Here is a 13,640-nt window from a genome sequence, read left to right on the forward strand (position 1 = left end):
AACTCCCTCTTAAATATAGCCAATGAACTGGCCTCAACTACCCTCTGTGGCAGAGAGTTCCAGAGATTCACCACTCTCTGTGTGAAAAAAGTTCTTCTCATCTCGGTTTTAAAGGATTTCCCCCTTATCCTTAAGCTGTGACCCCTTGTCCTGGAATTCCCTAACATCGGGAACAATCTTCCTGCATCTAGCCTGTCCAACCCCTTAAGAATTTTGTAAGTTTCTATAAGATCCCCTCTCAATCTCCTAAATTCTAGAGAGTATAAACCAAGTCTATCCAGTCTTTCTTCATAAGACAGTCCTGACATCCCAGGAATCAGTCTGGTGAACCGTCTCTGCACTCCCTCTATGGCAATAATGTCCTTCCTCAGATTTGGAGACCAAAACTGTACGCAATACTCCAGGTGTGGTCTCACCAAGACCCTGTACAACTGCAGTAGAACCTCCCTGCTCCTATACTCAAATCCTTTTGCAATGAAAGCTAACATACCATTTGCTTTCTTTACTGCCTGCTGCACCTGCATGCCTACCTTCAATGACTGGTGTACCATGACACCCAGGCCTTGCTGCATCTCCCCCTTTCCCAATCGGCCACCATTTAGATAATAGTCTGCTGTCCCGTTTTTGCCACCAAAATGGATAACCTCACATTTATCCACATTATACTGCATCTGCCAAACATTTGCCCACTCACCCAGCCTATCCAAGTCACCTTGCAGTCTCCTAGCATCCTCCTCACAGCTAACACTGCCCCCCAGCTTAGTGTCATCCGCAAACTTGGAGATATTGCCTTCAATTCCCTCATCCAGATCATTAAAATCGTTGCGTTGAAGGATCTGTCTCCACGCTGAATCTATAAAGTCTAAAGATACTTTTTTTGGGGAGGAGGTCGGTACCCATGATGGACAGTGTTCACCACTTTTTGCAATCCTCTTCGCATGCATTGCAAGTCACTGGATGAACCTGTACATATCACGGATGGGAGAAGGCGGAATGAAACTGACAGACTTTCATCCAGTTCCAATAAGATTCCAATTTTCCATTCAGGTTTTCATTATTAAAATTGAAATACTAAGCTGTTAAAACCTTTGCTTGATCCAATCTCTCACCACAAGTACATCAATGCCAAAATAAGGAAATAAAAAGCAGGCTAAAGTCAAACAACATAATTCAATTATCAACAAAGGTCATTTGTTTACCACCAACATGAAAGAAAAATCAGGGTAAGGTCTAAAAAATCACGCAATAAATAGTGAAATTATATAAAATACATTTGCTTGATATTTACAAAAGTAATTAACATTATATGCATGCCAGGCAATAAAAATACATGGGAGTTATAACTGATAAACTAATCCAAACCCAAGGTGATAAATTTCCTACATTGCCTGATAAGAGCAATCAAGTGATGAGACAGCAGAGATCCGTTTACACATGAAAAATAATGAACTAAGGGAATAATGCCAAAGGACCGTCAAAGAGCCGACGTGATGCTTATAGCAGGGTGGGTTTGAATGATGCAAAGGAACAACAAGCCACCATCTTAACATCAATTCAAAATGGAAGTCGTAATCACAGATGGAATGCAATGTTTCAAAATAGAAACAGTTATTAGATTCTGAAAAGGAAGATCATGCATGAGCTTTTTATAATAATATTTTATAATAAGAAAATATCTTTGAGAAATAAGCAGAAAATCAAGAAGATGGATTTATTAACTAAAAGCCTTTGATAGGATACTGCGCGGCTGAGGCATGGGTAAGAATGTGAATTCAGTGGACATAAATGCACACATACACACACACGCATGTGTACATACACACATTCACACACACAAGCGCATGCACACATCCTCATGCACATGCACACACACACGTGCACATACATCCATACACACACGTACATTCTCACATGCTAACGCTTGTGTACACACAAGTGCACATGCACACACACACACATACACACACACACACAAACACACCCACATACACATGCACATGCATGCACACACACATGCATGAGCACACACACACGCACACGCACACACACGCACACACACACACACACACACACACACACACACACACACACACACACACACACACACACACACACACACACACACACACACACACACACACACACACACACACACACACACACACACACACACACACACACACACACACACACACACACACACACACACTCTTTCCCTCTCTCACTTAGGAGTCCTTCGGGATCGTTGACAATTTGCTTCCAGATATGTGAATTCTGAGGTGGCTGATGAGTCCAATGTGGGAACTACAGACACTTCCAGAGTTGGAGAAAGACGTCCCCAACATTAGACCATGGGTTTTCTGCCAGGTCTGAAGCCTTGATCTCAAATAATCTTTTGCTCAATTACCAAAAGAACTGCCTGGTGGTGAATCCCAGCGCCAACATGTCCTTTTCCATGAGGTGACTCCCAACATTGGATATAGAAACAAAAAGCTGGAGTAACTCAGCAGGACGGGCAGCATCTCTGGAGAGAAGGAATGGGTGACGTTCTTCAGACTCGACCCGAAACATCACCCATTACTTCTCTCCAGAGATGCTGCCTGTCCCTCTTTGTTACTCCAGCTTTTTACCGTCCGGTGGGCGGCGCGACTCACGTCGCAGCGGCCTCTGCAGTCCGTCTGTCTTTTTGTTATTTTTTGTCCCGTTTTAATGTAGTTTTTATTTTTTTTGATGGGTGTATGTGTGTGTGTGTGTGTGGGGGGGGGTGTGTGTGTGTGTGGGGGGGGAAACTTAAAAAATTTTTCCCCTGCACGGAGAACCCGACCTTTCCCTGTCGGGTCTACGTTGTCGTTGGGGCTGCAACGTGGAGCGGCCTCCAGCAGGAACGTCCTGGGGCTCCAGTCACGGAGCTGCGGAGCTACTCACCATCACGGAGCTGGCCGAGTCCGGAGCGGGAGGAGCGGTGGTGGCGCGCTGCTGCGACCCAACCCCGAAGATTCGGAGGCTTACCGCAGGTCTGGTGGACAGTGACACCGGGAGCCCGCGGGTCCCTGCTGGGAGACTGCTTTTCGGGGCTTCCGCAGCGGCGACTTCTCCCGCCCGAGTAGCGGGGTCGAGGATGACCTGGAGCGGGGCCTTACATCATCGCCCGGCGTGGCTTCAACGGCTGCGGGACTTTGCCAGCGCCCGCCCGGGGCTCCAACAACAAGACCCGGAGCGCGGCCTTGCATCACCCAGCGCGGCGTTAATGGCCGCGGGACAATTGTTATCGCCCTCCGGGGGCTCTGACTTTGACTCTGACATCGGGGGGAGAGGGAAGTGCAGGGGAGAGATACGTTTTTTTTGCCTTCCATCACAGCGAGGTGGAGATGCGCTGTGATGGATGTCTGTGTAAATTGTGTTGTGTCTTGGGTCTTTTTTTTCTTGTATGTATGACTGCAGAAACATCATTTCACTTGAGCCTCTATGAGGTTCAAGTGACAAATAAATTGTATTGTGTATTGTGCTTTTTGTATCTACTGTTTAAACCAGCATCTGCAGTTCCTTCTTACCCAACATTGGAGAACTGGTCCTGCTTTGCCAGGTAAGGCAAGGTAAGGGAAACAGTGGGCTGTTTAGCTAAGACGTAGTTGCCCACAAACAGTTCTATGGAGAATTATTCAGGAAGAACTGTACTTCACATAGCCTTGGACCATGCAGCTGCAATAACAGGTTATAAGATAAGGTAAACCTCTTCTTCCTAGATAGCCGATCCTAGCTCAGTGCCTGATGTAACGAATAGCGTTTGTTTTCCTTATCAGGGAGGATAATTAGTTTTAAAACATTGCTGACAGTTGTATGTAGATTAGATAAGAGGTGCAGATTCATTCATTATGTAACGTGTTATTGAGTTGGATTTTTATAGTCATTGGACTTCTCCTTGTGTGGGACCTGGAGATGTGGCAAGACATTGCGGTTCTCCAGACCATCTATAACAAACCACAGTCCCTGATGTGCAGAATGGAGTGGGACATGTTGGTCTATTCACAAAATGACGCAAAGTGCTGGAATAACTCAGCAGCTCAGGTGACATCTCTCGAGAACATGGAGAATTGCATCTGGAGCATTGTGGGCAGTTCTGGGCCCCTTATCTGAGGAAGGGTGTGCTGGCATTGGAGAGAGACCAGAGGAGGTTTAGGATAATGTTCCCAGGAATGATTGGGATAACATATGATGAACGTTTGACGGTACTGGGCCTGGAGTTTTAAGGATGAGGGAGGACTTCATTGAAACTTACCGAATACTGAAAGGCCTGGATAGAGTGAATATGTGGAGAGGATGTTTCTACTCGTGGGAGATTCTACGGCCAGAAGTCATAGTCTCAGAATAAAAGAACGTACCTTAAGAAAGGAGATGAGAAGGAATATCTTTTGTCAGAGGGTGGTAAATCTGTGGAATTCATTGCCACAGAAGGCTGTGGAGGTCAGGTCAATGCACTATTTTTAAGGTGGAGATTGACAAATTCTTGATGAGTAAGGGTGTCAGGGGTTATGGGGCGAATGCAGAGGAATGGGGTTGAGAGGAAAAGAGTTTGTACCATTATAGTGTATCACCAAGAGCCTTTGATGTTGAAGGGCATTGGAGACCGGTTACTAATGGACCTCAACCTTGCAGATGTTGGGCATAAGGCTCATCTTCTCATAGCTTCAGTAGAAGTGTTGGTGATGTCTTGGAGTTCGATCTCTGTGCATGCATAAATTTAAATTATATCTGTACACTGCAGGTTAACTCTGAAGTTTGGGTAACATTGGTTTCATGTGCAGTTGCCAAAGGTGGACAACTTCCTACCAGTTCTGACTGCACTCACATGCATGCACACACTGCACTTACACCGAGGCATGCTGTTGGTGAATTGCAACATTGCAGCAAGAAAGCTTGATAGAAGTCTCGGACTACAAAATCACATGCATGCACACGCACATGCACACACACATGCACATGTACAAAAGCGCATGCCCGCATACAGGTGCACAAAAGGCACACATGCGCACATGCACACATATGCACACACACGTACACACAGGTGCACAAAAATACACAGGCATTCAAAAGACACACCACAAGACACACACATGCAAACAAAACACACCCCCACACACAGACACAAAAGACACACACACAGAGACATGCACTCGCAGAAACATATACATACACGCACGCACACATATTTGACAGAGAAACATAAAAGACACACACAGACATGCTTACCCACATACAGATATGCTTACACACATACACAAAACACACACTCAAACATACGCAATAGTCACAAACACAAAAGCCACCCAGTTTCTGCAAAAGTCTAGACGTGAGGCTTTCAAGATGGATGATCCCCCTCTGCGAGGTTATCCGGGATACCAGGAGAGAGGTCCACAGCAATCTGGACGCTCAATTCAATCAGTCCTGCCCAGATGACTGTGGCAGGGCCGGAAAACCATCATGGGCTGCAAGCCAAAATCAGGAGCAATATCTGGCAAAGATGCATCTATACCACAGGAGCCTAATGTTTTTTATACCCATTTTAAACAGACAAACCAAGTTTCACCTGGGTGCATGTCCCCATTGTCTGCTGACTCTGTCCCATATGTCATGACGGCAGAAGTCCGATCTGCTTTCAGGCAGGTAAACCCCCGGAGAGTGGCTAGTCCAGATTGAGTATCTGGATGGGTTCTGAAATCATGTGTTAATCAAAGGGCAGCACAGCGGTAGAGTTGCTGCCTTACAGTGTCAGGGACCCGGGTTTCATCCTGACTACAGGTACTGTCTGTACAGAGTTTGCATGTTCTCCCTGTGACCGTGTATGTTTTCTCTAAACTAAACTAAACTGACCACAGGCTTTGCCAACATAGAACATAGAACAGTACAGCACCAGATTGGGCCCTTCGGCCCCAACGTTTGTGCTGAACATGATGACAATATCTTCAGCCTCTCAATTCAACAGTCTGCAGACCACTTCTGCTTCAAGGAGTCTTTCTCAATCATTCTCTGGCAGCACTTTGGAGTGGCGGCGCGGCTCTGGCTGCAGCGGCTTACCGGCGGTCCCGTTGTTTTGTGTTTTTTATGTTGTTTATTTTGTTTGGTTAGTCTAGTTTTTTGGTTTTAGCTTGTGTGTTTTGGTGGGGGGGGGGGGTTGAAACGGGGTTTGCAGTCTCTCCCTGCGGGGGAATACGACCTTTATGTCGTATTCCCCTTCACTGCCTCCGTCTGTGCTGAGGCCTAATGGAGCTGGCGACCTCGAGGCTCCGGAGACAGAGCACCGTCAGGACTCGCCCTGAGCTCGCTCCCGTGAGGGTGGTCCGGCTCAGGGCTGGAAGAGGTTGGGACGCTCCCGTGAGGGCGGCCAGCCCGAGGGTGGAACGAGGCTCCCGTCGGAGCGGCCGAGCTCGGGGAGGTGCAGCGCTCGCAGCCCGAGGGAGAAGCGATGCCCAAGTCGGGGCAGCCCAGCCCGGGGGGAGAAGCGACGCCCAAGTCGGGGAGGCCCGGCCCGAGGCTGAAGACGGCGCAGTACTGACGTGAGGGTGGCTGGGACGGTGTTCTGGCGGTGGTGGCCTGAGTCCGGGGTTCGGCCGCGGGCCAGCGGCTTGCGTCTGCAGGACTGGTGGGCGTCAGCTTCAACCACCCCGGGCCGCGATGTTTGAGCCGCGGGACTGTTCTTAACATCGCCCGGGGGGGGGGTATCGCCCCAGCGCAGAGGGAGAAGAGGAGGGAAGAGACTGCAGACCTAAGACTTTTGCCTCCATCACAGTGAGGAGATGCTGGGTGGACTCACTGTGGTGGATGTTAATATGTGTTTATTGTTGTTTTATTGTATGGTATTATATGTATGACTGCTGCAATTTCGTTCAGACTTCGGTCTGAATGACAATAAAAGGCTATCTATCTATCTATCACTCCTTTAAGATTTTTATGGCGATTTGGCCATTGTGTGTCGCTCACTCAACATCTGCTGTAAGGGTTTATCTGTGTTTTTAAGTGGGAGCCTACTCTGTACAAATTGACCTGCTGGGCTCTGGAACTGCCAATACCATAGAAACATAGAAACATAGAAAATAGGTGCAGGAGTAGGCCATTCGGCCCTTCCAGCCTGCACCGCCATTCAATATGATCATGGCTGATCATCCAACTCAGTATCCTGTACCTGCCTGCTCTCCATAAATATAGCCAATGAACTGGCCTCAACTGCCTTCTGTGGCAGAGAATTCCAGAGATTCACCACTCTCTGTGTGAAAAGTGTTTTCCTCATCTCGGTCCTAAAAGATTTCCCCCTTATCCATAAACTGTGACCCCTTGTCCTGGACTTCCCCAACATCGGGAACAATCTTACTCCATCTAGCCTGTCCAACCCCTTAAGAATTTTGTAAGTTTCTATAAGATCCCCCCTCAATCTTCTAAATTCTCAAGATTCAAGATTCAAGATTCAAGGAATTTATTGCCATATCAACAAGTTGATAGGAATGTGTCTTGGTTCGCTCTCAGACAGACACAATACAGTGCAATACAACCATCACATACAGCACAATAAATAATACAGACAATACCGTACGAAGGACAATATATACAGGAAGGATAGTACCCAGCAGCGTCATATTAAGCGTAGGTGCAAGTGCAAAAGAAAGTGCAAAGTGATTAGTGCAAATTCAAATATCTGATGGTTTGGAGATAGGTGCTGTCTCTGAAGCGAGATGTTTTACTTTTAATGCTTCTATATCTCCTTCCTGATGGGAGGGGATTAAAGAGGTAATGTGCCGGGTGAAAGTGATCTGCTATGATTTTTTTGGCTTTTCTGGTGAGTCTTGTTGAGTAAAGTGATGTCACTGAGGGAAGTCTGCTGCAACAGATGATCTTAGAAGCTCGGCGCACTATTCTCTCCAGCCGAATCTTATCCTGCGAGGTTGTGTGACCATACCAGACAAGCATAGAGAATGTGAATATGCTTTCTATGGTAGACCTATAGAAGTGGGTCATGGTTGGTCGACCGACCCTGAATTTACAAGCCGAGTCTACCCAGTCTTTCTTCATATGAAAGTCCTGACATCCCAGGAATCAGCCTGGTGAACCTTCTCTGTACTCCCTCTATGGCAAGAATGTCTTTCCTCAGATTAGGAGACCAAAACTGTACGCAATACTCCAGGGGTGGTCTCACCAAGACCCTGTACAACTGCAGTAGAACCTCCCTGCTCCTATACTCAAATCCTTTTGCTATGAATGCTGACATATCATTCGCTTTCTTCACTGCCTGCTGCACCTGCATGCCTACTTTTAATGACTGGTGTACCATGACACCCAGGTCTTGTTGCATCTCCCCTTTTTCTAATCGGCCACCATTCAGGTAATAATCTACTTTCCTGTTTTTGCCACCAAAGTGGATAACCTCACATTTATCCACATTATACTGCAATTGCCATGCATTTGCCCACTCACCTAGCCTATCCAAGTCACCTTGCAGCCTCCTAGCATCCTCCTCACAGCTAACACTGCCCCCCAGCTTTGTGTCATCCGCAAACTGTTGCATTCAATTCCCTCGTCCAAATCCTGCTGTTGGTTCTAAAGTGTTTGGAGTGTTGAAAGAGAGGCAATAGTTATTCTAAATGTAATTAATTCCTTCTGAAGTTGAAGATGCATAAATGCCATGATTACATGTGGGGGAAAGGGATCGGAACATATGGTTGGGCAAAGTATTTTATAATGAACGTGAAGCCATTAGAAGTGGCACAGTGGCACAGCAGTGATGTTGCTGCCTCACAGCAGCAGAGACCCCGGTTCGATCCTGACCACGGGTGCTGTCAGTACAGAGTTTGCACTTTCTCCCTGTGAATGAGCGGGTTTCTCCAGGTCTCCAGTTTCCTCCCACATTCTAAAAAACTTGTGGGTCTGCAGGTTATTTGGCTTCTGTAAATCATCCCTAGTCTGTGGGAGCAAATTAGCGTATGGGTGATCGCTGGTCGGTACGGACTCGGTGGGCTGAAGGGCCTGTTTCTACCCTATTATCTCTGAACTAAACTAAAGTTGTTTACACAATGCTCTGTTTCTGTGGTACATTTGGGAACATGTGTCAGAAGAGACTGACATTCTCTAGTCTGGGTTATAATGGAGTGGGTGCAGTCACTGTGATTAATATCATTGGGTGGGGAATATAAATCATTATTTTCAGGAGTAATGAAGGAAGCATTCGGGAATAGGACTCAGATGGCACTGGCTGCGGAAACAAGTTTGGAAGTTTATCACGGAGGAATATAAGTATCAAAGGACAATTAGACAGCAGAAGGGTATTTACAGGAATGAGACCGGGAGAACATAGCCCCCCCTGAGCTTTTGTTGCGATTCCTGGAACAGGAGTCTCAATATTTATATGAACGAACAAACTGTGAATTAGGCAACACCATCTCAATGACAATCTAATGATTATAATTAGCAAGGGGTATTTACTCACTTCATTAGGACCGCAGAGCGTCGGGCCTGCTATGAATCAATGCTTAGACAATGCTTTCATTGTGAACAGCTTCAAAAGGAAGTAGGATGACCAATCTTTCAGGTGCAGTACAAAGGTTCGCTTGGATCTGTGCATTTTTTATTCACCGTGTGTAATGAGCTGTGTGTGTCTCTCTGTCTCCTTCTCTTTCCTTCGAGTTTGTTCCAGTTCTTTATCCATTTTACCTGTACTCTTACTTTCCTCAAATGAAACCTCTCATGGAATTCCTTTCTTCGGGATTGATTTAACTTTTTAGTCAGAGGTAGGAGCTTCATTTTAACTTTGGGAGTTTGTTTTACTTTTATTTTTGCATCGCCTGTCTCTCGCTCTGCTCCTGCCTGGAAAATGTCTATCCCTGGCCAGCCCGTGGCTCAGTTTGCCGCCTGGGATTATGTCGTGTTCATTCTCATGTTGCTGGTGTCAGTGTCCATTGGAGTCTATCACGCGATTAAGGCCAGGAGGCAGCAATCCAACCAGCAGTTCTTGCTGGGAGGCAGGGAAATGCGGGCATTGCCTGTTGCCATGTCACTCACTGCCAGCTTCATGTCAGCTGTCACGGTGATTGGGACGCCATCAGAGGTCTATCGCTACGGGGCCATCTTCTTGGTCTTCTGCATCAGCTACACAATAGTTGCCATTGCCAGTGCTGAAATCTTCCTGCCCATATTCTACAGGCTCAACATTACCAGCACCTATGAGGTAAGTCAAATAAAACCCCCCCCAGCTTCTTCAAATGTTCCTCCAGACTTTTGTCACCTCTGGGTTTGTTTATTTCTGTGCTCTCTTTGTTCATTGATACAGCCTTTACACTAGAATTCGTCCAGGACGTTGCTAACCAAACAAGGTCCTGCTTTGTTTATGTGTCATCGTTTTTCTTGCCAAGTTGGTGCAGTGCTGCCCTTACTTCTCACCATTGTTTTGAAATTCCTCCGTGGTCTTGCCACTCCCTGCTTCTGCAAATTCCTGGGAATGTTCTCCTCCAAACCCAACATTTTAGTTTCAAAAGATGTTTTTATAACACACCTCTTGATATGTCAGTTCCCACCAAAGGAGACTATTTTCCAATATAGTCATTGTTATAACTTATTATGACATAGAAGGAAGTTTATTTTAGTTTAGTTTAGTTTAGTTTATATTCACATGTACCAAGGTACAGTGAAAAGCTTTTGTTGAATGCTAACCAGTCAGCGGAAAGACTATACTTGATTACAATCGAGCCATCCACAGTGTACGAATGCATGATAAATGGAATAAAGTGAATAACGTTTAATGCAAGATAAAGTCCATTAAAGTCAGAACAAAGATAGTACTAGGGTCTCTGTTGGGGTAGATACTGGCTCAGGGCTGCTCTCTAGTTGTTGGTAGGATGGTTCACTTACCTGATAACAGTTAGGAAGAAATTGCCCCTGAATATGGAGATGTGCATGTTCACACTTCTATACCTTTTGCCTGAAGGGAAAGCGGAGAAGAGGGAGTGGCCGGCGTGCGACTTGTCCTCGATTATGCTGGTGGCCTTACCGAAGCACCTTAGTCACCTTTGTCACCTTTGCTGCTACAGTTGCAATGTAGAAGGCCAAAGGAACCAAGTTGCACACCAAAAAGGCACAAGATGCAGCAGCATGCACAGGCAAATCATTGAAGATGATCGGCGAGATACAGGAAAAGCAATTTTCTTTGTAGGATGAAGAAGCTGGCATGGTCACCACTGAATCCCCATTCCCCCTTTGCGGAGATGGCGTTGGGACAGATCAGCAGCTGAATATCCCCGATGAACCCATCTGAGTATCAATGAATAGATTTAGTACATGGTGAGTGAGTGTCACTTCATAACATTTTGTCCGAACCCCTGTAGACTCCCAGATTATTGGTGAGCCAAAGCCACTTGATAGCATTGTCTCCAATGTCCTACAGTCTGCACCCACGAATAGAGGAGTTAACAAAATGTAGGACACTGACCAATACCTCATGGATAATGACCTCCCCACCATCGAAGAGATCTCCAGGAGAATCTGCCTTAAAAAGGCAGCTGGTATCATCAAGGACCTGCACCACCATGCTCTCAATTCACTGCTGCCATCAGGCAGAAGGTACACGAGTCTGAAAACCGTGAGCTCCAGGTATTGGATAGTTGGTTAGTAGGTATTTTTAAGGCAGACATCGACAAATTTGTGATTAGAACAGGCATCGAGGGTTATGGGGAGAAGGCAGGAAAATGGGATTAGGAGGCAGAGATCACACATGATTGAATGGTGGAGTAGACTCGATGGGCCGAATGGCCTAATTCTACTCAGGTAACTTGTGAACATGTGAAGGTTCTTCCCAAAAACCATCAGGCTTTTGAACACTATAAGCCATAACTAAGCTATGACCTATAAATTGTCTTAGTTGCAGTAAAGACTTTGGGGGTTTATGCAATATATATATTTTTAATTTATTGTTTTTTTTGTTTATTATGTTATCTATGAGTACTGTGTTTAAGGGTCTGTGTTTAAGCTGCTGCAAGTAAGAATGTCATTGTTCCATTTACAAATGTCATTTAAACACTCTCGACTCTAGACTCTTGATCTTGTGGTGAACTTGTACTTTCTGATTTTACTCCTGAATGATCCAGCTCTGTTTTTCAGCTCCTAGTTCTATCATCCCCAGTCTGAGAAAAGTGTTTCAAACTCTGAAATAAAGCAAATATTTGAAATACTCAGGTAATGTTTATGGTGAACGAAGCAGAGTTAATGTCCCTGGTTGATGACACTTCATCAGCAATCTTCTGATCAAAGGTCATCAGAAGTAAATATTAACTTTTAAATATTTCCTTTACCAAAAATACTGCCTGGTTGATAAATCCTGTCATTTGCAGTTTTATTTCAGGTGAATTGGTTCTACCTGATGAAATCCTACAGTCATTTTAATGACCTTAATAAGATTACCTCCAGCTATTTCAGATTCACTACTGCCAAGGATTTTGCAATCTAATCTTGTGGTTAATCCTTTAAATCGAGAGACCAGACCAAGTTCTGATGCACGGTGTCCTTGATAATCCACTCATGGTCAGCCGTTACTGATCCACCCATGTTCAGCCATGACCAAGGGGGCCCCATATAATGTCCTTGATATCTCACTGCAGAGCAATCAGTGAGAGCATTAGACCTTAAAGGCACATTCCCATAGCAACCAGCACCAACAATGCATGCTAAAGCCGCTGTCCCACTTAGGAAACCTGAACGGAAACCTCTGGCGACTTTGTGCCCCACTCTAGGTTTCCGTGCGGTTCCCGGAGGTTTTTGTCAGTCTCCCTACCTGCTTCCACTACCTGCAACCTCCGGCAACCACCTGCAACCTCAGGGGGAACCGCACGGAAACCTTGGGTGGGGCGCAAAGTCTCCAGAGGTTTCCGTTCAGGTTTCCTAAGTGGGACAGGGAAATAAGCCCGCCACACAGAGGAGAGGGAGGGGGTGGGGGGGAGAGCTCATCGATTCATCCATAGTGGCTTGGAAACCTCAGCTGTTGAGACATTCAGTTAATGAGTGGCTCCATTGGATGTACTGGGTGATGGAGAGGCTAGCAAGTGTAACGGGACACAATGGGTTAAGGCAGACAATGGGTTAAAGTGCGCAGTGGGCTAGATCAGATAGAGATCAGCTGAAGATGTAAGATGATCTTCCAGCCTGGGTCAGGGGCCTCACTGAAATCTCGTTGAAACTGGATTATACCCGTCTCAGTGGCCAAATAAAGTGACCGCAAGTCAGCCTTCTCCCCCCCCCCCCAGCCAACAATGGGCCGTTATGGGCTCAGGTGGACAAATTCATTAGATAAAATCAACAAAAAGCTTTTCACTGTACCTCAGTGCACGTGACAATAAACTAAGCTAAACATGGCAGGAAGGAATAGAAACAAGGAACTGTAGGTAGACAAAAGAGCTGGAGAAACTCAGCGGGTGCAGCAGCATCAATGGAGCGAAGGAAATAGGCAACGTTTCGGGCCGAAACCCAAGGGGTTTCGGCCCGAAACGTTGCCTATTTCCTTCGCTCCATAGATGCTGCTGCACCCGCTGAGTTTCTCCAGCATTTTTGTGACCCTTCTTCAGACTGATCTGTCATTTAGATAGACACAATATGCGAAGGAAATAGGTAACGTT

The 13,640-nt window shown here is 46.0% G+C and overlaps 1 protein-coding gene across 1 annotated transcript in view; it reads left to right on the forward strand.

Annotated features, from left to right (window-relative positions):
* Nucleotides 1-9,561: 9,561 nt before the first annotated feature.
* The window catches only part of slc5a8l (solute carrier family 5 member 8, like), a 32,497-nt gene continuing 28,418 nt past the window's right edge, over nucleotides 9,562-13,640 (forward strand). Inside the window, exon 1 of the mRNA XM_055654804.1 lies at nucleotides 9,562-10,207. Within this exon, the coding sequence (XP_055510779.1) occupies nucleotides 9,854-10,207 (354 nt within the window). The 5' untranslated portion in view covers nucleotides 9,562-9,853. The remainder of the gene's footprint in view (nucleotides 10,208-13,640) is intronic.

This window comes from Leucoraja erinacea, chromosome 24 (assembly GCF_028641065.1).
Source record: "Leucoraja erinacea ecotype New England chromosome 24, Leri_hhj_1, whole genome shotgun sequence".
Taxonomy (NCBI): Eukaryota; Metazoa; Chordata; class Chondrichthyes; order Rajiformes; family Rajidae; genus Leucoraja; species Leucoraja erinaceus.